The 24,201-nt window shown below is 40.4% G+C and overlaps 1 protein-coding gene across 1 annotated transcript; it reads left to right on the forward strand.

Moving 5' to 3' along the window:
* Positions 1 to 15,938: 15,938 nt before the first annotated feature.
* On the forward strand, positions 15,939 to 20,124 carry LOC122053532 (protein DETOXIFICATION 42-like). Its single transcript, XM_042615580.1, has 14 exons — positions 15,939 to 16,045; positions 16,143 to 16,547; positions 16,634 to 16,755; positions 17,013 to 17,216; positions 17,297 to 17,481; positions 17,682 to 17,817; positions 18,039 to 18,135; positions 18,226 to 18,326; positions 18,556 to 18,719; positions 18,811 to 18,882; positions 18,990 to 19,106; positions 19,267 to 19,362; positions 19,484 to 19,605; positions 19,803 to 20,124. Exons 2-14 carry the CDS (start codon positions 16,417 to 16,419, stop codon positions 19,843 to 19,845), a joined length of 1,590 nt encoding a protein of 529 aa, XP_042471514.1. The 5' UTR covers positions 15,939 to 16,045; positions 16,143 to 16,416; the 3' UTR covers positions 19,846 to 20,124.
* Positions 20,125 to 24,201: the final 4,077 nt, after the last annotated feature.

Consider the following 24,201-nt stretch of genomic DNA (forward strand, 5'->3'; position numbering starts at 1 on the left):
AACACCTTCATGGTGCTAGCCACTCATGGAGGTTCGACCAAGAGCAAAAATCATCCAAGGAGGAAGAAGAGGGAAGATTAAGAGTCACACTTTTCATCTCTTTTTCATCTCATTCTCATCTAATGAAAAATTTATTCCAAAAAACATATTTATATTCATCCCATGAATACCAAGGATTTTTATCTCTTTGTATTCCTCTTAATGGGTTGAATTATTATATTAGATTAATCATTAATCCAATAATACAATAAGTCTAACCCATTGAGTCTAATCTATTAATCCAATATGTCTAATTCGGATTGGACTCAATCCAATGAGTAGGTTCATTTGAGTCTAACTCAATGAATAATCTAAAAAGTCTAATCATCTCATAATTGACTCTTATAGCTAATTACTAACCGATATCACCATGAGCCATAAATATCAAGTCATTTGCAAATGCCAAGTGCATCAACTTTGGCTTAGCACAGTTTGAGTGATAATTGAACTCACAATTTGTTGTCCTTAGTCTCAATATCCTAGAAAGGTACTCCATGCATAGTACAAAGTGGTCAAGGTGATAATGGACTTCCTTGTGTGAGTCCTCTGGTTCCTCTAAAATACCCATGAAGACCATCATTAATACAAGGTTATCGAGACACGCTCCATTACCCATCAGATGAATCTGCTAGGAACTCCCATACTCTCCGAGACCTTATGTAGGAACCCCTAGCTGACTGAATTATATGCTTTGTGAAGATCAACTTTAATCATGCACCTCAATGAAACTCACTTTTTACTATAGTGTCTTAACATATTTAGAACCAAGTTAACATTTTCAAATAAGCTCCTCCCCTAAACGATTGCAACCTATGCCTAATTAGTCATTGGATTCATAACTATTGCCAACTAAAAACAAAGAACTTGTAGCAAAAAACTCTAGAACATATACTTGAGGGCCTATCAAATCCCATGCCCTTTTAAAGAAGCACAAAGAGTAATTGATGCAGGAGGCTCAAGGAGAATAACCAGTTCATGGCCCCTTGCATGAGTATGCTTCATTCTAAGCCCTAGTGACATGTAATCGAGTGTTCCAAAAGCCAACATGGCCAAGTTGTGTCCCCTAACACTATCGTGTTGTATTCTAAGCCTTAGCGAGATGAAATTAAGTTTCCCAACTGTTAACATGGCCAGGTCGTGTCCCATGACACAGTCGTGTTGCATTCTAATGAAGAGAAGGCACATCCCAATAGGAAACACGACTTAAGTGTGTTCCTTGACATGGGCGTGTGGCACCATCGTGGTTCAAGTGGACTCGGTCGCCAAATGACCTAATTTTGGTCTTTTAAGATTTGTTTTGTTAGTTTCATTGTTTTTTTTATTTTTTAGGCTATTTAAGCACTTGTTTGGGGTTGATGTGCGAAATCTTCTTTTGGTTTAATAAAATTTCTTTTCATTTAAACCTAGAGGAGGCTCTTCTACAATAATCGAATTTGCCTCCTTCTACTTCTTTCTCTACAAATCCTCTAAGATAACTCAACCATAGAATAATCATCATTCTATCCCTGATGTTAGTTAGTATCAGAGCCTTAAGATCTCATAGATGGTTGTCTTGGTCATGGTCGTGACTGACAGATTCTGGCTGAGAAAGTCTTGCATTGTGATCGTAGTGCAAAAGACAAGATGTTTGAGATTCTATAAAGACAAGTCGTAGAATTAATGTAGTGACTAGCGGTGTGGGATCTTGAAGATCATAAGTCCTTTGATCTTGATTCTAATTCCATCTTTAAAAACTCATATCACCATCATGAACATCGTGGTTGCAAGGAATTATATGGACACCTCAGTTTTTGTTAGGAACTAGGGTGCTAAACACGCAAAAGCGCAGCGGAAAACATCTAGTTACTTTTCAGAAGATCCATGCGAAAGGAAACCATATACTAAGTACTAATTCTTCTACATGAGAAAGTTATACCTCTGTTGCATGCCCTTCGCAATCCCAACAGCAACGTTTCTTTAAATACGAATCTCAGCGCGATCAGTACGTCCGCACCTCTACGGTATCCACACGAACACGTTCTCCGTCCGTCTCACAAACTCACAACTTAGAGAAGAAACAACCTTCGTTGTGCTAGCAACTCTACAAGGTTATTTTTGGCCAAGAGAAGAAAAGGAAGAAGAGCAAAACCAAGAAGAGCACACTCACCCAAAAGGTCACTTCATCTATATAAGGTGACTTCACAAAAGGATTACTTTACCAAATAGGTTACTTCACCAAAAAGGTTATTTTACCAAAAAGATTACTTTACCTAAAGGTTACTTTTACAAATAACTTTTGTATTCATCCAATGAATATGAAATACTTTTGTCTCTTGATCTTCCTTTTTATTAATGATATATTAATCTCTATTAATATTCATTAATCTTAATGGGTTGGATTTAGAATATTGGATTAACCATTAACCCAATAAGTCAATAACCCAATAAACCAATGAGTCTAACCCATTACTCAATAAGTCTAATCCGAATTCATTCGAGTCTAACTCAATGTGTATAATTCGGATTAAACTTAACCCCATAATTCATCTCCAAGTCAACGTGTTCTTTGTGTGTGACCCAATAGGTTCTCGTAACGTTGGCAATGTATCTAAAACCATTTAGATACATAAGCAATGAGTGACATCTAGCAAGACATCATTGCTATCCAAGTGACGAGAAGGTCAAGATCCGACCTAACCTGTCCGTGGCTATTATCTTGTATGACTTGGTCCCTCTATCCATGATATTTAGGTTGATCAATGAGGCATAGACCGTGTCATTCTCTTATCAACCTTTGTGTTTCTTGATCTCTAAGTAGTCACACTCAATAAAATAAGCTCAATATCTCATATTGACTCATTTGTGCATGGTCATGCTTTCTTGTATCCTACTAATCAAGGGGCTCACAGATATCGTTTCCGTCATATGGAAGGGATAGATCCCATTTACATCACTCACATCCCTCCGCATAATTCATTGCATACCCAGTGATCGACTTTATTGTCCACCTTGTTACAGGTGACGTTTATCGATACCAAAGTACACAACTCCTTATGTAGGGAACCGTAGTGACTTCAGGTCAAAGGACTATTCATACCAATAGTCACATGAGAATGTTTATGACACTCATATAACGATCCATGAAACATTCTCATCGCGGGTCATTCAATATATATTCTCTAATATATACTCATGTGTCAACCTGATATCTCATATCCATGACTTGTGAGATCAAGTCATCCGTTGACCTACATGCTAGTCTCAACGCATTAATATTGTCCTTTGTATATTAATGCTTAATTAGGAATAGTTAAAAGTAGTGTTCTCTACAATATCTCACTATCAATTCAACTAATTGATATATTGTAGATAAGAACCAACTACTCAAGGACATTATTATACTTATTCAATTGGCACTGAACTGAAATAAATATAATAACCAACTTTGCCTTTTATTAATAATGATATATGATACAATAATGTGCCCTTTACAATCATCTCATAATTGGTACTAGGGCTAATACTAATAGTTTTTAAGTTGATCTATTAGAATTTTCTAGTACGTTACAAGCGAAAGGATTCGTTGATTGGCTCAATGAAGTGGAGAGAATCTTTGACTATAAAGAGTTGCTCGATAGTGTGAAAGTGAAATTTGTTGCCATCAAACTCAAGGGTCGAGGATTTACGTGGTGGGAGCAGTTGATGTTCTCACAAGAGAAACAGAGCAAGGCCAAAATCACTGATTAGGTGAAGATGAAATATCATGTTCTTCCATTTTGATACACTTAATCTTTATTTCAGCAACTTCATGTGTTGAGACAAGGTGAAAGATTGATCGACAAGTATAGCGAGGAATTTTACCAATTGATTGCTCAGAATGATTTATACGAGACAAAGGAATAGTTGGTGGTTCGACATTTGGGAGGTTTGCACCAATATTTTTAGAATATCTAAGCCTTAATTCATTATGGACTGTTTCAGAGGCTTATCAGCGTGCATTGATAGTTGAAAAGTAACAAAATCAAAAAACCAGTGATTCAAGGTGGTCAAATAGTCGAACAGCTTGCCCCTAGGATTAACGTCCTATCCAGTAAGCTCTATAAGTTAATTCTAAAACTTATATCAAATGTTTTCATTGTGGTGAACCAAGGCATTAGACCAAAAAGTGCAAGAACTTCGGTAGCTCAAGGGGCAAGAACTTATTGATTGAGGAAGATGTGGACAATAAGGCCGAAATAATTGATGATCTGGTTTAGGAAGATGGTGATGGTAGAAAAGACATTAGTCATTCTAAAAATCCTACTAACTCCCAAGGACAATGCGAGAGATGATTGGTTGGGAACTAATATTATTCACATAATGTGCATAGTAGCGAATAAAGTTTTCAAGCTTATCATTGACAGTAACTGTTGGTGCGGGAAGCATCCAACGATCAAACCTATATTTTGATTATGTCAAAGGGTTCAAAAAGTTAAGTTATATTGTTATCTAATGTGTTTGAATGAGATTGCAGGAAAGTCCTAAGTGTACTTAGGCAAAAGCCTTAACTGCGGTTAGGCATGTGGAAAATCCTAGGGGTGGTAACCCTATGTCCTAGGAGATGGTAACCTTAGGTGGAAAGTCTTGATGGGTCGAAGGTTTCGGGCAAAAATCCTAGAGTTGGGGACTCTAAGTTGAAATCCTAGTGTAGCAAACCAAGTGAAAGACTGGACAGGTCATGGAGTGGGCATCCAGCGGAAAGTCCTAGAGCCTCGGGCGCTGAGCAAAAGTCCAGTTAGTCTAGAGGATCAACTGACAACAAGTAAACTCTCCTAAGTAGAGTAGGTGAGAACGCGTTCCCCGGTAAGGGAACAGTAGGCATCAGTTTGACCTAGAATTTTCAATAGAAAATTTGAAGTCAGAATCGGATAGTCCGGTGACTGTCAAATTCTATGTCTTATTATGTCTTATCTATGTTTTGCAGGGTATGTTGTACTAACGTAATTTGCAGAAAGTGAATTGGAGTGCTTGCCTCAAGTAACCTGGAGAAGACCCTCTCGCAGCAAGGCGCAAGGGCGCCCTCATTGAGGGCACCCTGGATGCTGAGCAGAGGGCACCCTCATGGAACTTGAGAGTGCCCTGGACACTGGCGCGAGGGCGCCCTCATGGAGGTTGAGGGCACCCTCAGGCGGATAGACTGCGACCGGGTCAGAACTCATCCACACTACAGATTCGGTGCGGATGAGGGTGCCCTCCATGCTGTTGCGGGCGCCCTCCACGAGCTTTATAAGCAGGTCTCGAGCAATAGTAAGGAAGATTATCAAAAATGTGATCCATCTTCCATGTGCTACTTAAAGAACATTCCGACAAAGTCGCAACTCGACTTTGACGACCAGAAACTTCAAGTTCACTATTCTCTTTTGTCGTTGGTATATTTTGCTGCATTCAATTGTACTTCAAAGTTGAAAAAAATTTACGAATTGATAGTGATTACTCACCAAAAGCGATCAACGATCGCGCGCCTTGGAGTAAGAGTCGCCCAAGGCTCCGAACCAAGTAAATCTTGGTGTTTGCGTTGTTTGTTCTGATTTTCGCTATGTTTACTCTTATTCTTCCGAAACGAAAAGTAAAAGTCACGAGCGCTATTCATCCCGCCCCCTCCCCCCTCTAGCGCTTTCGATCCAATAGTAACAACTATGAGAATGTTGTGTCCAAGGAAGCTATCTAAAAATCATAGTTGAAGATAGATCGTCATCTTAAACTGTACAAATTATCATGGCTGAATAAAAATGTGATGTACCAGTAGATCAGAGATGCCTCATCTTTTTCTATTGGTAGCAGATACCATGACGATGCTTGATACGATATCATGGTGATGAATGCATATCACATATTGTTGGGGTGACCTTGGCAATATGTTTGCAATGCCCTTCATGATGGACAGAAGAACATGCTAGCACCCCGAGGAAAAGACACCACTCCTATCCCGATAACCTCTACCACAAACCTCCTTTATATATCTAGATTTTTAGATGAGGTGGCACAGGGAGAAATTGTTTATGCCTTACAACCCAACAAGAACAGTGTCATAGCTATGAGTTCAGATTTACTTGCAGATGTGCATCAGTTGCTAGTAAAATTTACAGAATTAATACCAGAGGATCTTCCACATAGACTACCACCTATGAGAGATATCCAGTACTAGATTGATCTTGTTACGAGATCAACTTTACCTAATCAACTAGAGCATCGACTCAACCCCAAGGAGGCCAAAGAATTGTAGTGGCAGATAGTGGAGTTGTTGGGCAAGTGTTATATTTGTGAGAGCATGAGGCGCCTACATATAGTCCCTACTGTTGAAGCAATCTGGGTACCCTAGGTTTTAATGTTTAGGTAAAGGTTTAAGTTAGGTTTATTATTATATTTCATATGCATTGTGAGTGTGCAGGATACAGGTACAACAAGGAGAGTCCAAGTGTGATCTTGGCAAAGGAAAAAAGTCCAAAGGTGAGTCTTGGTCGTGTAAGTCTAAGCATGAGGTCTTGACAACGTAAGTCCAAGTGTGACTTGGCAATAAATAAAGTCTCGGAGGCACGGCCTCTTGGCAAAGGAAAACCCGACAATAATGACAAGGTCAATGAAAACTCCAGAAGATAAGGCATGAAGGATGGGGAGACATCTAAGAGATGCGAGACTGATAGAGGAGGCTAGAAGGCTAGGTCTAGGTTGTGCGGGCAAAGACGAGTGCATAAGAGACTGTACTTAGGGTAAAATTCCAGTGTCACTGTAGTATTACTGTAGCAGTCGACTGGTATTTTCATCAGTCGACTGGTAGCCGACCATTGGCTTGTAACAGTTAGATTTCACTTAGGACCAGTCAATTGATGGTTGTACCAGTCAATTGATGATAGGAAAATAACTTAATGTTTTTCTCTCAAACTCTATTTAATATAGCTCAAGGTGCTTAGACATTGTTAACGAAATTAGTGGTGGTTAATCTTGATGTGGTGATATAGGGAGGCCCACCTGGCACAGGGTCAATTGTGAAGATGGAGGTCAAAGTCAAGATAGTCAACGCCAGGGTGTCAAAGGGGTGAATGGAGGACGATTGCAACAGCCGGGTGGGGATAGTCAGTGCTCGATCGGAGGGAGCATGTCCGAGCGAGCCAACCCTCTAGCTAAGATACTACAATAAGATAGTCAGACGCTCAGTGTGGAGCAGCAGGATGCTAAGGAGATCCGCGAGCTTGTCCGAATAGGAGGGGTACGCAACTACACTCAGTCACTGTAGGGAAAAGTAGTTGAGGTGTCAGCAGAGTAGAAGTGTTCCGGCCGAGCGGCTACCCCGTTCGGCCAAACAACGAGACCATTGTTATATCCCTCGATATCCTTCTGGGAGATAGTGTCATTGACATCAAGCATGGATAACAGGCGAATTGTATGACGAAAGCTTCTACTACTTTGTTAGGGATATTCATATCCTATTAAGGTATGATGTTAGAGGTACTTTCCTAACAAATCCCTTCATAAGATATAGTGGAGAACGTGTCCATACGTTGAGGAGCGTGCGCATTGCCCACCAAGGCTCTATATAAAGAGGGGTCCATCGTCGGTGGAGGTACGCATTATTCACTGTCTGCATTAGGGTTATTGTCGCTCCATTTTCTTCCACTATTCCGGTGACTGACTTGAGCGTCAGAGGGTCAACGTCGGGGATCCCTTCCCTAGCTCGGCACTGGCGTTACTTGTTTTACAGAGCGGAGCGAGATCTACAGCCAGTCAGCGAAGCTGCCACACCCCCAGGTTTCTACCTTCCCACTTTTGAACAGGATCAACCCTAATTAGAGTCTCCAAGTACTCAAGTGATCTAATATGATCTTGTATAAGTTGTGGTGAGGTTTCTCTACCCACAAGAAGTTACGCTAGCTAACCTAAGGTTCTCCGGAGAATCATTCACCGACGAATTGGAATCACCCACCTTACAGATAGCTATGGAGTAGGAGTAAGTGATCTCCAAATCATGTTACATAAACGTGTCAGAGGTTTGATTGTCTTGGTTATTGTCTCTAGGTTTAGCTTTCTATTTGGTTATTTTGTTTTATATTTTCGTTGTGCACTAATAAGCGTAAGAAGTGACGATTTAGGTGACGAGCAATTCACCCCCCTCTAGCGGACTTCAAGGTCCCACCAAGTGGTATCAGAGCTTGGTCACTTTTTGTTGGACTAATCGCCAAAGGAGCAACCGTTAAAGAAGAAGATGGAGTCAGAAGGGCCTCTTGGATGGGGCATCCGGATCCCACCTCCATATAAACATGAAGACTTCAACTATTGGAAGTTACGCTTGGAGATGTGGTTCCAAATAGATTGGAACCATTGGAAGCATTGCATGAGTCATTCAAGACTCCAACCGATAAAAAGGGAAAATGACTCCGGCCTCAATATTGGACTAAGGAGCAAAGGGAGCAATTAGAGGTGGATAAGGAGGTAACTAAAATTTTAATTAATTTATTACCTCCTAATGTGGTATTGAATATAGGTGGATACAAGAGTGATCATGAGCTTTGGAGCAAGGCGATAGCGCTGCATGAAGATACTACACAACTTTAAGGAGTGGAGGAACCCAATGAGAAGGGTTCATTAGTCCAAAGGAAGGACCAATCAGATGTTGACACATACCCAACATCCGAGGAGGAGAAGGAAGATGAGGAGGTGTCATCCACATCTTCAAGGGAGGAAGAAGGGGAACCATTCACATCTTCAAGTGAAGAGGAAGAAGAGCAATCCAAGGAAGAGGAGATCTTGGAAGCTCAACCTCCACCTCAATTATCAAGAAGAGCACAAAAAACCACATCAAATGCTTTGAGTGCAGTAAAATAGGGCACTACAAGAGCAGGTGTCCTTCGCTCAAAAAGATAAAGGAGGCAATCCCTAAACCCGGTAAAGTTGCTTTAAGAACTAGTGTCGGTTGTAGGGATGGAGTCAAGGAGAATAAGCACATTAGATGTCTCACATGTGGTGAGTGGAGATCCTACCACACAAAGTGCCCAAAGAGAGGAGAGCTCAAGAAATTGGCGCACTTGAAGAAATGGGAAAAGAATAAGAGCTCAAGTCAAGTAGGAGCTTCAAAAGTAAAAGGGAAGGTAATCCCTATTTTGAAGTTTAATCCGAGTTTAAATTCCTTCATGATTGTTAGGAATATTAAAAATTATATACGCATGCATAATTATGGATTTAGGTACAATGATAGAAATAGGATTTACACGGTAGATAACTCTAGGAAATCATGTAAGGTTAGACCTAATAAGAAATAGCCTACCTTACCTAACGAGAGGAAGGTGGTTGAAAATGTAGGCATTAATCCTAAAAAGGGGAGGCATATGTCTAGGAAGATGAGTAGGTTGAGGAATGTCCAAGGTAGACATGTTGATTCTAGGGTTAGAACCCTAGAATTGGAAAATTAAACCTTGACGACAAACCTTAAGGAAATGGATAAAGTCCTAGATAGGTTCATTATTTGACCTAGAGAACTTGACATATGTTTGAGTGGTCAAAGACCCAAAAATATCAATTTGGGTCCCTCCAAGACCAAAAGGAGGTTAAGTGTTAGGGTGGCACATGATATTGGTAAGGAAGGAGTGACCAAGGACAAGGGAATGCCATCCAAAGATAATGAGAAAAAAATATGCTAGGGTTGCATATAATTAAGGCAAAGATGAGGCATCCAAGGTTAAGGGCAAGAAGAAATTAATCAAAGATAAGGTTTCTAAGGTTAAGAAAGTCAAGTTTGTAGGTCAAGTGTCACCCGAAATGTACTGAAGTGGCCTACCCTTAGTGGATGGGTCACCTAAGGAGGTGGCTAAGGTTAAGCACTCTAAGGTTAGTAGCTCAAAGAGTCTTTGGGACCCATTGTAGATGAGTTATTATATATGTCAAGTGGTTAGGAGACAAACTTGAGTTTCTAACCTAGTGGGTTGGCACAATTGGGATGTATTTTATGCATGAAAATATGATTTGAGTTTATATTGTATGAAAATTAGTTTTAGATGTACAGATGTCATATAAACTAATGTTAAGGATGTATTATGCTTTCGTATGGGCAAATACATCAAGAGGAAGTCAAAACTAAGACTTTAGGTCAAGGTTCAATTGAACCATTTAGATAGTTTTAGATTTTGTGTCAATCTCGGGATCTGTGATAAATATTTTTTTAATATTTTTTCTAAGTAGACATTGGTAAAATAGATCTCCCCATCAAATTTAAAAATTTTTAGAGGTCTGTGAAATTTCTGATGCATTTATGAAGTTGAGTCAGAAATACTTTTTTTGGCTGAAATAGTGTACCAGTCGACTGATACAGTTACCATTTGACTAGTAACACTTTTTATGAGCACAGAATGTCTCTGTGAGCTTGTTTTGAAGAGGGCAGTCAACTGGGGTTAACAACAGTCGATTGATACATTCTGAAAATGTGTTTTAGAAATAGAAAATGATCAAAAGGATGGTGAATATGTATATAATCTTATGAGGGATTAATACATGATGTTTATGATCATTAGAGGTTAAAGAGTCCAATAATTGAAATATTGTTAGAGTTCTTTTCGATGTATGACAAAGGGGGAGAAGTATTAAGTTTAAGTGATAAACCTGCATACCCTTGCAAGAAAACCTAGCTAAAAGGGGAGTTTAGGTGAAGGAAGAGCAATTGCTCACTTGTTGGCAAAGGGGAAGAAGTTTCACTTTACAAGAAATTCTAGCTCAAGGAGGAGCTTAGGTGAAGGGGAGACTATGATTAGGTTACATGACTTATGCATGAGTATATATGCATGTTTATTTGCATTATTATTACATTTATGTTTCCTTAACTTAAATAGGTTGTCAAATCTCAAAATGGGAAAGATTGTTGGAGTAATCTGGGTACCCTAGGTTTTGATATTTAGGCAAAGGTTTAAGTTAAATTTATTATTATATTTGATATATATTGCGAGTATGCAAGATACAAGTACAACAAGGATAGTCCAAGTGTGATCTTGGAAAAGGAGGACAGCCCAAGGATGAGTCTTGATGGTGTAAGTCCAAGCATGTAGTTTTGACAACGTAAATCCATGTGTGACTTGACAATGGATGAAGTCCCGGAGGCGCGGCCTCTTGGCAAAGGAAGACTCGACAACAATGACAAGGTCGATGGAATCTCTAAAAGGCAAAGCGTGAAGGATGGGAAGGCATCTGAGGGACGCGAGAATGATGAAGGAGGCTAGAATGCTAGGTCTAGGTTGTGCAGGCAAGGAAGAGTGCATAAGAGATTGTACTCAGGGTAAAATTTTAGTGTTACTGTAGCGTTATTGTAGTATTACTGTAGTGTTACTATAGCGTTACTGTAGCAGTCGATTGATGTTTTCATCAGTCGACTGGTAGTCGACTGTTGGATTATAATGGTCAAATTTCACTTAAGATCAGTCGACTGGTGGTAGTGCCATCGATTGGTGGCGGAAAAATAGTTTGATGTTTGTCTCCCGAGCTTTATTTAATAGAGATTGGGTGCTTAGGCATTGTTAATGAAATTAGTGGTGGTTAACCCTAATTAGAGTCTCCAAGTGATCTAGTGTGGTTTTGTGCGAGTTGTGGTGAGATTTCTCCACCCACAAGGAGTTACGCGAGCTAGCCGAAAGTTCTCCAGGGAATCATCCACTGACGGATTAAGATTGCCCACCTTACGGACAGACGTGGAGTTGGAGTAAGTGATCTCCGAACTACGTTACATAAACGTGTTAGAGGTTTGATTATCTTGGTTATTGTCTCTAAGTTTAGCTTTCTATTTGTTAATTTTATTTTATATTTCTGTTGTGCACTAACAAGCGTATGAAGCGACGATTTGGGTGATGAGCTATTCACCCCCCCCCTTTCTAACTAGTATCAAGGTCCCAACAACTACTCGTTCAAAATCAGGATAGTTCATGACATATGTTCGTTGACAGTCAAGTCATCAACAAGATCACAAGTTTCTAATTTTCTATTTGGATGACATATTGAATCAATTATCTGGTTATAGGATTTTCTCCAAAATTAACATTAAAAGTGGGTATCACCAGATTAAGATAAGTTCCAACGATTTCATAGGGAAGTTCGTTGTGGTCTACTTTGATGACATCCTCATATATAGTCTGATGTGGACCTTGCACTTTAATCACCTCCACATAGTTTTTAAAAGGCTCAAGGCAGAGTGTCTATTTGTCAATTGAGAAAAGTGTTCTTTCTTCATCACATTAGTAAGCTTTCTTGACTTCATTGTGTTTATTGATGGTGTTCATCTAGCCCAATCAAAGATTAATTCAATATTGGAGTGACAAAAGCCAAAGACGGTGCACGATGTCAGGAGTTTCCATGGGTTGGCTTCCTTTTACCGTCGGTTTATCCAAAATTTCAACACTTTGATTGCTTCTATACCATCAAGTGTCTCAAGGGACATGACTTCAAATGGTCAGACGAAGGGGAAGCTAGTTTTTAATTAGTCAAGCAAAGGATGCCTGAGGCACTAGTTCTAGCTCTTTCCAATTTTGACAAAGTATTTGAGGTCAATTATGACACATCTGGCATTAGTATTGATAGAGTTCTGAGTTAGTCCAAACGTCACGTTGCCTTTTTCAGTAAGAAGCTATCGAATTCCAAGAATGACTACTCTACCTATGACTTGGAATTCTAGGTCATAGTTTAGTCCTTGAAGCATTAGCGATTCGACCTTATACAAAGGGAGTTCATTCTATTTACTAATCATGAGGCCCTAAATTACATCAATGACTAACACAAGCTAAGCAGGCGACATGCCAAATGGGTAGCCTACTTGCAGGAGTTCACCTTTACATTGAGGCACCAAGTAGAGAATTTAAATCGTATCGTTGATGCCTTGAGTCATTGTTCTTTCCTATTGGCTACCATGAGTAACGTTACAAGTTTTGAGGTTTTCACAGACATATATGCAGTTGACCCCTCCTTCAGAAAGATACTTCAGGAGGTTAAAGAAGGTCGCCACCATGATTTTATTGTGCATAATGACTTTCTTTTTTATGGATTATAGCTATGTATTCTGGATTGTTCATTGAGATGGTAGATTATGAGTGAGCTTCATAATAAGCGACATTTTAGCCATGATAAGACATTCACCCTCATCTCTTTAAACTTTTATTGGCCCAAGATAAACAGTGATGTAGCTCATTTTAAGAATCGATGGCATGTGTGTCGACGGTCTAAAGGGGCCCTCACCAATGCGGGCATTATACTACTTTACCTATTCCCAAAGCTCCGTGAGTCGATGATGGATATCTATCGAATCTGTTGATTTGTGTCTGAATATCGAAAGCAACTATCGAATCCATTAATTAGTGCATGAATACCGGAAGCGACCTTCTAATCCCAGTTTATTCAAAGAATACCAGGAAAAAGGAAATCTTGTCGTTCCAAGGAGGAGACAGCTAAAAATAGCATTAATAAAAAATTGTCCCAAAACATTAAATAGTCCTCTTAAATAGACCAAATATCCTAATTGCAAGACAAAGATACCAAAAATAACCTAAATATCCAAAATATGAAACTTACTAAAAAATAGTAAAAAAAATATTCGGAGGCTCCAAAACAGGTCCAAATAGCACTTTTTGAATCCAAAATTTGGCGGTTACAAGTTCTCTAGTAACAAATATAGATCTTTAAATTCTACATGTGTGATAGCTAACAGAACCTAATTCTGAGTCCCAAGTTAAAAGTTATAACCTCCAAAAGATTACTATATCGAACCCACATAAGTCGACGTCGGCATGGATTTTGTACTTGGTTTGCCCCACACCCAATGATCCTATAATTCTATCCTAGTGGTGGTTAACAAGTTTTCCAAAGATGATCCATTTGTAACCTGCATGAAGACTATGGATGATCCATTTGTACTTCAAAGAGATTGTACGTTTATATGGTATTCCTCAATCGATCACTTCATATCGTGATACGAAATTCATCAGTTAATTCTAGAATAGTTTATGGGAAAAATTGGGGATATAATTGAACTTTAACAGTACCTATTATTCACAGATAAATGGTCAGACTGAGGTAGTAAATTGAAGTTAGGGTAACCTATTGAGATGTTCGGCAGAGATCGAATAACAAAACCACATGTTTAAGCCCTTTTGAGGTTGTTAATAGACAGAACCCATTTGGGGTATTGGACTTAGCCTCCATCCCATGTATGAGACCCTTTAATCTTGAGACAGATGAGATGGCAGAGCATCTTTAGAGTATCCATAAGCAAGTAAAACAAGCTATCCATGAGAACAAGACCTAGTACAAGGAGCGAGTTGACGATTATCATCATCAAATACTTTTTAATATTGGAGATTTTGTTTGGATTATGTTAACCCGTGAACGTTTTCCTCTGCGCGAGTATAATAAGCTCAAGGAAACAAAGATTAAACCATGTAAGATTCTGTAAAAAATCAATGACAACGCTTACAAGTGAAGTCTCCCTAGTCACTTGAAAACTTCTAATGTCTTTAATATAAAGCATTTGAGTCATTACTCTATGGATCACACTATTTTAAATTCAATGACAGTTCTTTTCAACTCGAGATGACCAATGCAAAAAGCTCAAGGAGATCAACCAGTTTGTGGCTCCTGACACAAGTAAGCTTCATTCTAAGCCCTAGCGAGCTGTCATCAAGGGTTCTAGCAGCCAACATAGCCAAGTCATGTCCCTTGACACGGCTGTGTTTCATTATGAGCCTTGGCGAGGTGAAATTGAGTTTTCCAACAACCAACACGATCAGACCGTATCTCTTGACATGATCGTGTTACATTCTGACAAAGAGAAGGTGCGTCCCAGTAGAGAACATGACTTAATTGTGCTTTCTGGCATGATCATGCTAGTCGGCAAGGTCATGTGGTGTCACTCTAGCTCAAGCGGACCGAGTCATCTAACGACTTTATTTTGATCTTTTAGGATATGTTTTATTAGTTTCAAGGTTTTTTTTAAAAAAAAAAGTCTTTAGGTTATTTAAGCACTTGTTGGGGGTTGATGTGGGAGACGTTGTTTTGGTTTAATAAAATTTATATATTTTCGTTTAAACTTATAATCAACTTTTCTACATTTATCGAATTTACCTCCTACGTTTTTCTCCGTAAACCCTCTGAGGTAACTCACCCGTATAATAATCGCTATTTTGTCTCGGCGTCGGTAAACATCTGGCCAAGGATGAACCATCTTCAATGTTGAACATCACAACTTTAAACCCTATTTATTTGGAAGTGTAAATGAAAGAAAGGATGAATTATACCGACCGCGGATCAGTTACGTTGTGGGCAATTTTTTGTCCGTCTGAAATTGAGCAGAACGAGCTTTCACTCCCGTCGTCATTGTCGTCAACCTGCCTCGCTCGAATCTCTCCCTCGCTCCCTTGCTCGAATCTCACCCACGGCGCTACGAGCGACCTTGCTGGTGACTACCAACGAACTCTCGATCACGAGCAAGTTCGCTCTTGGCCACGTGCGGCCTCCCTCGCAGCCGCGAGTGACCTCGTGGTCACAGAGGCCTCAATTCATCGGAGTTCCACCCCTTTTCTTCCTTTTTTTTTTTCCATCTTAAAATTTTCCTTCTTCATTAATGTCCTCTAAAATGCCATTGAACCTAGCAACTCCTCGTAGTAAGCTACAAATTCAGCAGCCACTTCTTGTTGGGAGTGAGTAGGAGATCCATCAACTTTACAAATGGAGACCAAATGATTTCTCTTGCCTAAGTCATTAAAATAATTGGTGCAGCGATCACTATCCTTTAGAAATTAACTGCAAGGAGGATCAGGTTCTTGTACTGATCCTAAAACGTCCACCACCGCCATTACCATCCTTCTTGTGACTTGACGTATTCCCAATGGGGACCTGCCACACTGATGCCACTATGTTCCCAGTATTACAGTGTTAATTACGTACGTTGTTTACTTCTCCATCTCAGGCCTTTGATTCTTAATCAAACTATCATGTGGACATCAAATTACCACCCATCCGAGACCTGCCATCTAAGGTAGGCTTCATGTCATGTCATGTCATGGCCAGACCTGCTACAATTTTGCTACAATTGGCCAGTCCTCTCACTCCATAAATTCTGGTGTTTGTTGCAGGAAGTGGAATGGTTGTGTGTCTGAGCTCTCTATGTCTTGTAGCTTCATTTGTACTTGGTGACAATTCTTTAGTCTCAAACATTGGTACTTACTGCTTGGTGGTACTCCAGCTTCGTAGCCTGAGCCTCAGTTTAATTTCTATATAAAAACACGAAAGACTGACTCCATTATATTTGATGATTTGGGCTGGACGATCGGCAGCAGTTTGGGTTTCCAATTTCTGTAATACTGCTCTTGTCGACGGTTGAGAACATTCCAAGTTCCAAGTTATACAATGGAAGCTGTGCCAGATGAAATGGTTAAGGATCCATCTGGAATGAGTGGGAGAGATGGTGATCAGGTGGTTTCACAGCCATCCAGTGGAGCGAGGAAAACCGGACTTTTTATCTTCTTCTTGGACATAAGGTGTCATCACTTTGGAATATCTAGCATTATTTTAATCTTGCATGAGAATATGATCAGCTCATGTTTAATTTGTTGTTGATCGCCAGGCGAGTGTTCAGGCTGGACGAGCTGGGGCAGGAGATTTTAAAGATTGCAGTTCCTGCAGCACTGGCTTTGGCCGCTGATCCACTTGCTTCACTGGTTGACACAATATTCATTGGCAGACTAGGTTCAGAATTTCTTTTTTATTTAGTTTTTTTTCCCCTCCCTCCTTTGATTGATATACCTGCTTTTCCTTCTACTATCAATTATTTAATTGAATAGCCTGTAATCTGTAAGAATGTAGACTTGCTCTATCAGAAAACTTAAGATGCCTTACAAAGACTAAAACTACCTTCAGGACATTGAGATATTCCAAGTTTTTTATTTTGTTGTTGTTAAGAAAAACTTATGGACAACAATTTCTCAGGATTCACTCAATTGCAGGTTCCGTTGAGATTGCTGCAGTAGGGGTTTCTATAGCAATTTTCAACCAGGTTTCGAAGATTTGTATCTACCCTCTCGTTAGTGTCACAACTTCCTTCGTAGCCGAGGAAGATGCAACCATGAATGGCAGTGTTGAAGAAGGAGAAGACTTGGAGAAGACGAGTGGAGTAAATACAGATACGGAAGAGCTACCTCCTGATCATGGTATGCACATCTTTTAATCTAGCATTCTCATTCATGTTGTTAATGATGATCAATTTACTTAGCAATCAAACTTGCTTCAGATTCTAAGAATAAAGGATGCACCTCAGCTTTTGTTCCCACCTTCTGTAGAAAAACTGGTGGCAAACGCGGATACATCCCTTCAATTTCATCTGCACTGATCATTGGTTTAGTGGTTGGTCTTCTTCAGGCTGTTTTTCTCATCTTTTCAGCAAAGTGGATGCTAAGAATTATGGGTGTGAAACCTGTAAGTAAAATGACAAATTAATATGAATTCTAACCTCTTAGATGATGAGTTATGTCACCACTTGCATTAAACTTGAAATTTTCTCCTTCTACTGTGTTCAAGTACATATTGTGTTATATGCGAGTTGATTATGAAACCCATGGCAGTACAACTGCAATATTAGCTAGATTTCTCCTCAATTTGCTATTTTTGTCAACCAGGGATCATCTATGCTAGCCCCAGCACTGAGTTACTTGACTTTGAGGTCTCTTGGTGCACCTGCTGTTCTACTCTCATTAGCCATGCAAGGCATTTTTCGAGGATTTAAGGACACTAGAACTCCTCTATATGCTACCGGTGAGCAAATTGATCCCTCACTGCAACTCAATCAGCAAAAACTAATACTTTGAGTTGGCAAATAAAAAGTCACTTAGTTATACTAGTAAAGACTAACTCTCAGAATTCTTTTTGTGCTTGCCAAACAAATGCTATCTGTTAGTACAAACCCAAGCAGTCCACTCCCTTCTGCATTTAACCTAACTCCTTTTCACTTTCTTTTTTTTCTTCTGACATTGTAGTGATTGGAGATATCACCAACATCATCTTAGACCCAATTTTAATGTTTGTTCTCCATATGGGTGTCATTGGTGCTGCAATTGCTCATGTCATCTCTCAGTAAGTTGTGCATACCTTCCTTTTGGCCCTTTTTCTGTTCTTATATGTGTTATTTTGTGCTATTTTGAGTAAAATACTTCCTCCTTGCAGGTACCTTATAACTCTGATACTGCTAAGTAGACTAATTCTGAAAGTTGATATTGTGCCACCTAGCTTCAGAGCCCTCAAGTTTAGCCGATTTCTTCAATGTGGTAAACCATCTACAATATCGTTTCAACTTATTTTCAATATTTTGATTTGCATTTGAGATAAATTTAGTGGACTTGTAACGTCATCATCATCATCATCCTTTTATGTTAAACTAAGTTACGATAGTTGCAATTAGTGGTAGCTTGTTCTTCATTGCTAAGAAAAAATAAGTTACGGTTCCTCCATGGAGATAGTCTGAAGTTCAACAAGATTTTGTGGTTTTTTTCTCAGGATTTCTGCTGCTAGCAAGGGTAATAGCAGTCACTTGTTGTGTCACACTAGCCGCATCATTGGCGGCTCGCGATGGACTAACTTCTATGGCAGCTTTCCAGATCTGTCTACAACTTTGGTTGGCAACTTCTCTACTTGCTGATGGACTGGCAGTAGCAGGCCAGGTAAGTGGTCAATCCTCATTTACAATGAACTTCACTCATGATTTTCAATCATGGGAACTTTCTTGCAGTGAATAAAACTTGAACTTTGTAGGCAATACTCGCTGTGTCTTTCTCAAAAGGGGAGAATGCTGAGGTTGTTTCTGCTACAGCTCGAGTGTTGCAGGTACCATGCATTCCTAAAGAACAACACTTTTTCTCTCTTTAATTGGTTCTTAATTCCATCATAAGAAAGCAATAAAAAAAGAAAACAAACAATTGCATGCCTTGCAGTTCAGCATTCTTCTTGGAGTAGCCCTCACTGTTTTGCTTGGAGTAGTAGTTCATTTTGGGTCTGGCATATTCACCAAGGACATCCATGTCCAAAATATGATACACAAAGGCCTCCCGGTATGCCATCTTCTATGTCTTAACAACACAATCTGCATAATAAGCTCAAAGATGTCACCTGATACAGCTCAATGAGTGAAACAAATTCTACTTTGTATGTGTAAATGTGATTTGTTTCCCTCAAAATCTAATAGAAAATAAACTTGTACATAAAACTCAGTTTGTTGCTGGTACTCAAACAATCAATTCCTTGGCTTTTGTGTTTGATGGCATCAACTTTGGAGCTTCTGATTACACCTACTCTGCATACTCTATGGCAAGTCTCTCTGGGTGTCACTTTACTTTATATTTGATGGTTCTGGACATGACAGCTTACATTTTGCTTCAATAATTTTCTGCACTTGGATTTGACTTGCTTCCCTTCCTTACATGTTCAGGTTGCAGTGGCTGCTGTTAGTATTCCCAGCCTTATCTTCCTATCATCAGCTCATGGATTCATTGGGATATGGTTTGCATTAACAATCTACATGACCATAAGAACTTTGGCCAGTGTTTGGAGGTATGGAAAACTATTCATGATTGTTGCAGCCAAAATAGTAGAATAGAACTCTTGATATATATCGAAGAAACAAAACTTTATAAACTTGAGTCCATAGTCACTTACTCTTTCAAGTGATGATATTGGTTGCTTCATCTGCATTGTGTTTGGAATTATTTATTAACCACTAAAGCTCATCTATATTTCTAACTCTGCAGGATGGGAGCAGCAAGAGGACCTTGGTCTTTCCTTCAGAGATAATTCATTGCGATCGATCTTTGTCTTGAAGAAGGTGGGCACGAACTCGCACATGCACACAATAACATGGAGTGCTACTTTTCACTAGTTATGGTGCAACCCATAAGTCATAGGAGAAAGGGGAGAAAACAGAAGGTTAAGTTCACAATAATCAACCTCATGTTTACCTTGTAACTTGAGATTAAGGTGTATGGAAACAACATATTGTAATTTCTTCAATTAGCTTATACTATCAAGGTTTGAGACACCTACATGTTGAAAATTCTGCATTTTTTTCTGAAACAAATTCCTCTTTTGCTGTATGTCGAAACTCACAAGTTCGCAGCACATGTTTCACTTATTGAATCCCATCTTCAACTGAGGCAAGGAATTGTTTTTAGCTTTTACTGAATAATATCAAAGCCCAACAGAGTGCAGTTTAGCTTAATCAACATTACAGTGCATGAAAATTTCTATTTGACAAAAATATGTAATAGACTCATGTGAGTATCTCCAACAAGTTTGTCATGTGGAGTTAAGCCCAATGGAGAGTTATAGGTGGCAATTTGTTTCTCTTAACTAGTTCAACATGGATCAAGTTTATGTTGGTGCAAGGAGTATCAAATAATCAAATCTATGTTTTGATATTAACAAAGATTTAAAGTTAAGCTGATGTGGATCTGATATCTTTGTTAAGTATGTAGGACTTAACAGGAAAACCCTAATAGATCAGGTGGATCGGATACTAAGTAATGGAAGTCTTAGTGCATCAAAAGGACTGGACACCAAGCAGAGGAAGTCAGATCAGCGGGACTGGACTCTGACAATCAGTCCAGAAAAGGTCAGCTGATTGAATATATGGCAGGAAGGACTTGATGAGTTTAAGGAAAACCTAGTGAGTCAAGAGATCAAATGCTAAACAGAGGAAGCTCAAACAGGTCAGCTGGACCAGATGTTTACAAGAAGGGTAAGTGAAGGTAAGTCTTGGAGAAGCAAGCTCCTTCTGAAACAGTGAGGGCGTACGTGTCCTCATTGAGGAGGCGAACTTAGACAAAGATCCAACTAAGAATGCTACTCGGATTTCAAAGTCGAGATCAGACAGTTACTTAACTTTCTCAATTAGATCATGCATATATTAGATTTTACTTATATTTTATGTTAACTTTGTTTTGTAGGGGTTAGTTGATAGAAAGGTAATATTCGATCAACCGAAAGGTAAGATTTGATTGACAAGATTTGATCGACCAAAGACGACTAAACAGTAGGGTTCAGTTGATCAGAAGTTGAGGTGGTGCAGAATTATGACATGACAATTAAAGTATTTATCGAGCTACTATGACATCTGATGTGGACGAGGATAAGTCTCAAATTGCTGACGTAGCATAGAAAGACTTCAAATTGCTGACGTGTCAAGATGCTCGATCAAGATAACTTCTTCTTGCTAATGGGGCTGATACGGATATGGCATAAGAATAGAGGAGAGGGAAGGGGCATTTTGGTCATTGTACTGTAGCATCCCTTTTAGAGCACTGTTCACCCGTGGAAAGGAGGCTGCTGCGGCTTTTCTTCCACCGCCATGGGAGTTTCCTTCTTCGCCGCAGCCACAAACAGGGGGGGTCCTTGGCTTTGCACGGTGCTGCCTCCAGGGGAAGGGACTGGGTCGCCGCCTTCGTCAACCTCCTCCTCCTATCTCCCTCTCCTCTTGCCAGAAAATGATTCGAGCCACCATCTTCTCCTTTCTCCGCACCACCACGTATCGGGACGGAAGGAGAGCTTCTTTTTCGTCTCTCGCCGCCACCACCGGGAAGATCCGTCAGCGATGACCACCTCTGGGCCACCTCCTCCCTTCTCCATGCTGACGCCACTACGCCGTCTCCCTTGCCAGCTCTCTCCCTCACGCAAGCCGCCGCCCTCCTCACACGGACCACTGCTCGTTGCCCCCCATGCCGCCTCGCTCTCGCGCATGCCACCTCCGATGTCGCTCGCCGTTGAGGCCTGCCATCGCCAGGACAGGACCACCCCTCTCCTTTCTTCCTCCCCGGCGGTCACTGTCGCATCCAACGGCTACCATCGCGTCTGGCCACTAGGACGCACCTCGTCGCCGTCTTCTCTCACACAGGCAGCAACTCTCTTCCCCCTCACGATCGTCGTCCCCAACCTCCATCGTCATCGACGACCGCCTCTTGCCTGCCTCCTCTTCTCTTACCCATGAGACATCGTCGCCTCGCAGCGTCATTGCCATCGCCGACCAATTGCTAGCCACCCACAACTCGCTCCATCACTGAGGGTGTTGTTGTCGCATTCCACAGCCCTCGTTTTCATTCCACAGCCAATCGTCGCCTCCTTTTCTCCCTCTCAACCTTTGCCGACGAGCACCCATTCCATAACCCCTGACGAGCACTCCTCAGTCGTAGGCCCCGCTGTCGGCACCTCAGATCCGTCGGTCCAATTCTTCGGCTCTCGATCCGCATTATCGTACTCTTTCGATGCCGATCGGGCCCCCGAGCCCTCATTGTCATTATGTTCTGAACTGACTTATGTGATGTTTTTATGTTCCGGCCTTCGTGCCGTCATTGTATCTCGGCCTGCGTATCGATATCTTATCTCGTCCAGTGTGCCGCTATCATTTCTCGGCCTACGTGTCGCTATCAGGCCTGCATGCCGATATCATATCCCGGCCTGCATGCCGATATCATATCCCGGTCCATGTGTTGCTGTTAGGTCTCGACCTGTATGTCGTCTTCCAGAGCCAGGTCGCATTCGGCTCTGTGCCGCCAGACCCAGCTCCACATCCGGCTCCTGGTCATCTGCTCTTCCAGGTCACGACAACTTAAGCAGCATCCCGACCAGCTCACCGATCCACCCGAGGGCGCCCCCCTGGGTCGTACGTTCTTCGTTCATATTCTATACGCATTTCATTATTTTATGTCTTAGTCTGTTACTTATATACTCGTTAGATATGCCTCGAGCATCGGGGTACTAGGGACCAGGGCGACTCGGTCGCTGGCTGCAGGTAGCGTTGACCAGAGGACTTCTGACGACTTGGTCAACATAGAAGTCATCTCAACGTGCCGCCCTCTAAGACGTCGCGATTCGGTCAACATTCCATCCACCTCATCCGGCGGTCCATCTGACTCAAATTTCAGACAAGATCAGTGGCGATTGGATGACGACTCGGCAACATTTAGGTGATCGAAAAACCAATTTAGGCAACCGAAAGAGCCAAGTAGATGTTGAATCGAGACACAAAGTTAATATGGCAGGTTCGATCGACTAGAGAAGACGTTCGATCAACTCATAAACTAGATTTGGATTTAGTTATCGAGGCGATTAGTTAACCGAACCAGAGGATTGATACCGTATAGTTGTGATATGATAAAAATTTAAGTTACCGAATCCTCTAACTAGTTCAATATAGGGCAACTTGGATCATCTCTTAAGTAATGCAATGGTGAGTGCTAATCTTAAGATTAAGTTGTTTGTAAATGGGGGTTTGGGTTTGAAATGCTAAGGCTAAAGACAGAAATATAAATTCTCTAAACTACGATCACAACAGAATTAATAAAAACTACGACCTATTAATCTTTTAGGTGGATCACCCCCAAACAGCCACTACTTTTCTCCTTCTCGGTCATATACCAAAGCTTGAGAAATTTTTTACAATTTACTTGCATGAATTACAGTAAAACTCATAAGGAAAGCTTGCAAATGAATACAAGAAGGTTCGAAGATTGCTTGGAATATTGTTGGGAATGTTAGAGCTTCAAATTTCCTTGAAATCTTACTTTTATAAGCTTGAGAAATTTTTTACAATTTACTTGCATGAATTACAGTAAAACTCATAAGGAAAGCTTGCAAATGAATACAAGAAGGTTCGAAGATTGCTTGGAATATTGTTGGGAATGTTAGAGCTTCAAATTTCCTTGAAATCTTACTTTTATAAGCCTTCTTCCAACCTTTTCACTATTGCTGCCTGACACCCACTAGTCAACTAGAACTCTTCATTAGTTGCTTGCTCCATAGTTGTCATTAGTAGATTTGATCTTTATGGTTTTATCAATGATCCTTCCACACTAGCTCTTGTAGCAATAGTAAACTAGGATTTGTCATCTAATTTATGACCAGTCGACTCATAAGTAGACTCATCCATGTGCATAAATAATCTATTTGCCAGCCATCCATCCATAGTCAGCTAGTCATCAACCAACTGAACTAGTATTACCATGAACTGATCAAAACCCCAAATCTACTCATATGAAGTTTGGAATTTCACTAGTCAGTTGATTCAGTCCAACAATTAGACTAGATAGCCACTAGCAGGAAACTCTTTTGTTCAAAGGCATTGAGAGTCCATGACTCAACCATCAAACAATTGGTGTC

This window comes from Zingiber officinale, chromosome 3A (genome assembly GCF_018446385.1).
Source record: "Zingiber officinale cultivar Zhangliang chromosome 3A, Zo_v1.1, whole genome shotgun sequence".
Classification (NCBI taxonomy): Eukaryota; Viridiplantae; Streptophyta; class Magnoliopsida; order Zingiberales; family Zingiberaceae; genus Zingiber; species Zingiber officinale.

What these genes read in the sequence shown, in the direction of transcription:
- LOC122053532 (XM_042615580.1), top strand. Translation starts at nt 16,417, where the DNA reads ATGGAAGCTGTGCCAGATGAAATGGTTAAGGATCCATCTGGAATGAGT. An exon ending in GAATTATGGGTGTGAAACCT is followed by an intron (nt 17,482 to 17,681) that starts GTAAGTAAAATG and finishes TTTGTCAACCAG; the next exon opens with GGATCATCTATGCTAGCCCC. An exon ending in TGATACACAAAGGCCTCCCG is followed by an intron (nt 19,107 to 19,266) that starts GTATGCCATCTT and finishes CATAAAACTCAG; the next exon opens with TTTGTTGCTGGTACTCAAAC.